The following is a 3,373-nucleotide window of genomic DNA, read 5'->3' on the forward strand; positions in this document are numbered from 1 at the left end:
ATGGGATCAGAGCTCTTTGCAGCAGCGCGTAGCAGCAGGACACGAGACAGTAGGCATGAAACCAGAAACTTCGCTCTGATGAGGACAGTCAGGTTTCCCAAAGACACTGTGCCATCTCCATCCTTGGAGGTTGTCAAGACTCAACACGACAGCCCCGAGCAACCTGGTCTGAATAATAGCTGACCATATTTTGAAACTTCCCAAGGTCTTTTCCAACCTGAGATACACTATGATCTGCACCCTTTTGTGGTGAGAGAGACCTCAGTGTATGTGCACCCTCTCTGCTCCCCTGAAGTTCCTGCCGAGGCTCTGGCTGCACTTTCCACCTACCCCTCCGCATTCGATGCCCTACCACGCTGCAGTACCCCTCACCAACCTCCCCCTGGTCCGGGTCACACAGGCTGCCACCTCCACAGGAAAAAAGGAGCTAGATAAGGAAATCTAGACAGCAGCAGGGCTATGTTTGCTCCCTCCCTGCTCACAGCACCAGACAGAGTCCTGGGCATCCACCACCTCTCCGAGCCCCTGCCAGGTGTGGTGGCAATCTGTTGGGAGGGATTTCCTTGAGTTTCCCCATGGATCTATTTTCAAGCCTTTACCTCTCACAGCCTTTCCTATCAGTTGTCCCCTCTCTTCATGTTTTCTTTTAGCCTTTTTTCCATCCTAGGAGAGCTTGAAAGGGAAGCAATCGAAGACGAAGAGGCACCGTGTCCAGCCTCTCTCACTTGCTTTGCGAAGGAAAGTTTGGCCCCATAGATGCTGATTTCTCTAGTCTACAGACAGAGCTGGGCTGACCTTGGGATCAAAGTAATTTCGGATGCAAGGACCTCCACAGATCTCTGGACCAGGTCTCCACTCAAAAGCAGGTCCAAATTCAATGTGGGATCCAGCTTGAAAGACAGATCAGGTCACTCGGGTTCTGTCCGATAAAGTCTGGGAGACCTCCAAGGGTGGACATCCCGCAGCCTCGCAGGCTCCCTCTTCCAGGGGCTGAACATGTTCCTGGTGAAAGTTTGTGACACTTCCAGTCCCACCATTCTCCCACCCCTGCAGCGCACACCATGACCGCCGGAGGGGTCTGACTTGCCGTCTTTGGCTGCGTCCCCAGCACCCAAACCTCCCCCAGCCCAGACCGCGTTGTTGGCGCAAAGCCTGGCGGCGACTTGACAGCCCTGTGCAACATCAGGGGACACGCCACCGCGTCAGCGCGATGGCTTTGGCTGCACGACGCCGGGGAACGCTTCCTCCTGCCTCCCTCCTCCCTCGCCCCAGCAGACTTCTTGTTCTGTGAACACAGTCGTCAGCAGCGGAGAGAGATTTTTAAAGCTTGAGATCTTCTCGGGCGGGTCGGGGAACCGGACAGGGAGAGATGAGCACCTGTCCCAGGAAAGGCGGCAGAAGAAGACAGGGCCGTCTGCCCCATCCAGGCACTTGGGAGCTGCCACCCGGACTTCTGCGTCGAGAGCAGAGGGGGCTCGGCAGGGCCCCCCGGGCCCCGACGGCTGTCCTCGGAGGGCGGGCGGGCGGGCGGCAGGACGCGGAGGCGCAGCCCGGGGCGGTCCTCCACCGCGTCCCTCTCCCGGGCTCCACGCCGTCGGGCCGCCCGGCCTTTCCCTCCCCGCCCCCGCCCCGGGGTCCGGCTCAGAGCGCCGGGACGAACCTCTCGGGGTAGGCGCCGTGCCGGGGCCCGGCCTCGGCGGGTCCCAGCTGCCCTCCGGAGCCGTAGGCGTGTGGCAGCGGCGGGTAGGGCGCGGGGGAGCGGCGGCCGTAGAGCCCGGCGGGGCCGGGCGGCGGGGCGGGCAGGGCGACGCGCCCCGACGGCGCGTACAGCTGCGCGGGGCCGCCCGGCGCGTAGGGCCCGGGGGCGGCGGGCAGCGGGGCGTAGGCACGGGGCAGCGCGGCGGCGCAGGCCTGCGCGGGGAAGGCGGCGGCGAAGGCGCAGGAGGCGGCGGGGGCGGGGGCCGGGGTCGGGTCGGCGGCGGTCGGCGGGGCGGGCAGCGGGAAGAGGCGGCAGGGCGCGGCGGGGCGGTCGGCGAGGAAGGCCGGGTAGGTGGAGAGGTCGCTGCGCTTGAAGCGCTTCCTGCGGCGGAGGAAGGAGCCGCTCTCGAACATGTCGCGGGCGTGGGGGTCCAGCGTCCAGTAGTTGCCCTTGCCGGGGCGGCCGGGCTCCCGCGGCACCTTGACGAAGCAGTCGTTGAGGGTGAGGTTGTGGCGGATGCTGTTCTGCCACTTGCGGGGGCTGTCGCGGTAGAAGGGGAAGCGCTCGGTGATGAAGCGGTAGATGCCGCCCAGCGTCAGCCTCCGCTCGGGCGCCTGCCCGATGGCCATGGCGATCAGGGCGATGTAGCTGTACGGCGGCTTGCCCCGCTCCGCCGGCCGCTTGCGACGCCGCCGCCCGCCCCGCGCCCCCCCGCACCCCTCCGCCGCCGCCGCCACCGCCGCCTCCTCCCCCGGCGGCGCCGCGTCCGCCTTCAGCGGCGGGGGCGGCGGCGGGGGGCCCGGCGGCAGCCGGCTCTCGGCGGTCATGCGGGCCGTCGGGGCGGCCCCGAGCCCGGGCCGAGCCGAGGACGCGCAGCTCCCCGCTGCCGCGGCTTTTATGCGGCCGTGTCCGGCGGCTCCGCGCCCGGGCGGCCGGCACTCCCCCTTCGCAACGCCCCGCGGACCGGGAGGCGCGGGCAGGGCCGGGCGTGCCGCCGCCGTCGCCGCCGCGGGCGGGGGCAGCGCCCAGCCCCGGCACCCCCCCCTCCCCGCCGCCCCCCTCACGCCGGCCCTGGCCCCCGCACCCCACCCCCCCGGCCGGCCCCGGCCGCCGCGCCGTCGGGAGCGTGGCTCCGGGGGGGCGGCGGGGGGGTGGCAGCGGGACACGCCGTCTGGCCGTCCCGCTGTCGGAGGGGATGCTGGCGGGCGGCGGCACCGGGCGCCGCGGGCGTGGAGCCCCGTGCTCCTCGGCGGCGATGGAGCGGCAGAAACCGATTAAAAAGACGCGGTGACGGACCTGCGTGGGGAGGGATGGTGAGCATGGGCTCAGGCAGCGTGGTTTGCGTGCAGAGCTGCCACGTAAAAACACGCTCAGGCTGGGGCCCTTGCCTCCCGTCTCCAGCAGCGATTTGGCACATCCATGCCCCTGGTGTGCCCCTCGCGTGACTTCGTTGTCCCCGATCCTTGTGTCGCAGGGACCTCCAGGTATATGACCCTTCCAGCCAGGACGGATGCCGGGACGTACATATGTGGCAGCTCGCTTCTGCTTGCCCGAATATGTGGGGCTGAGAGTCAGCGCCTGGGACTGCGGGTCGGACGACGTTCCGTGACTGCGCCTGGCTGGCGAGGAACGCTTGCCCGGGGCTCGTACCCCTGTGCGGCACCCACCCGCAGG

General features: G+C 68.3%; 1 protein-coding gene across 1 annotated transcript; it reads right to left on the bottom strand.

The window, feature by feature from the left end:
• Positions 1-1,512: 1,512 nt before the first annotated feature.
• FOXE1 (forkhead box E1) lies at positions 1,513-2,526 on the bottom strand. Its single transcript, XM_075410805.1, has one exon. It carries the CDS (start codon positions 2,524-2,526, stop codon positions 1,642-1,644), a length of 885 nt encoding a protein of 294 aa, XP_075266920.1. The 3' UTR covers positions 1,513-1,641.
• Positions 2,527-3,373: the final 847 nt, after the last annotated feature.

Source organism: Opisthocomus hoazin, chromosome Z, assembly GCF_030867145.1.
Source record: "Opisthocomus hoazin isolate bOpiHoa1 chromosome Z, bOpiHoa1.hap1, whole genome shotgun sequence".
NCBI classification, from domain to species: domain Eukaryota; kingdom Metazoa; phylum Chordata; class Aves; order Opisthocomiformes; family Opisthocomidae; genus Opisthocomus; species Opisthocomus hoazin.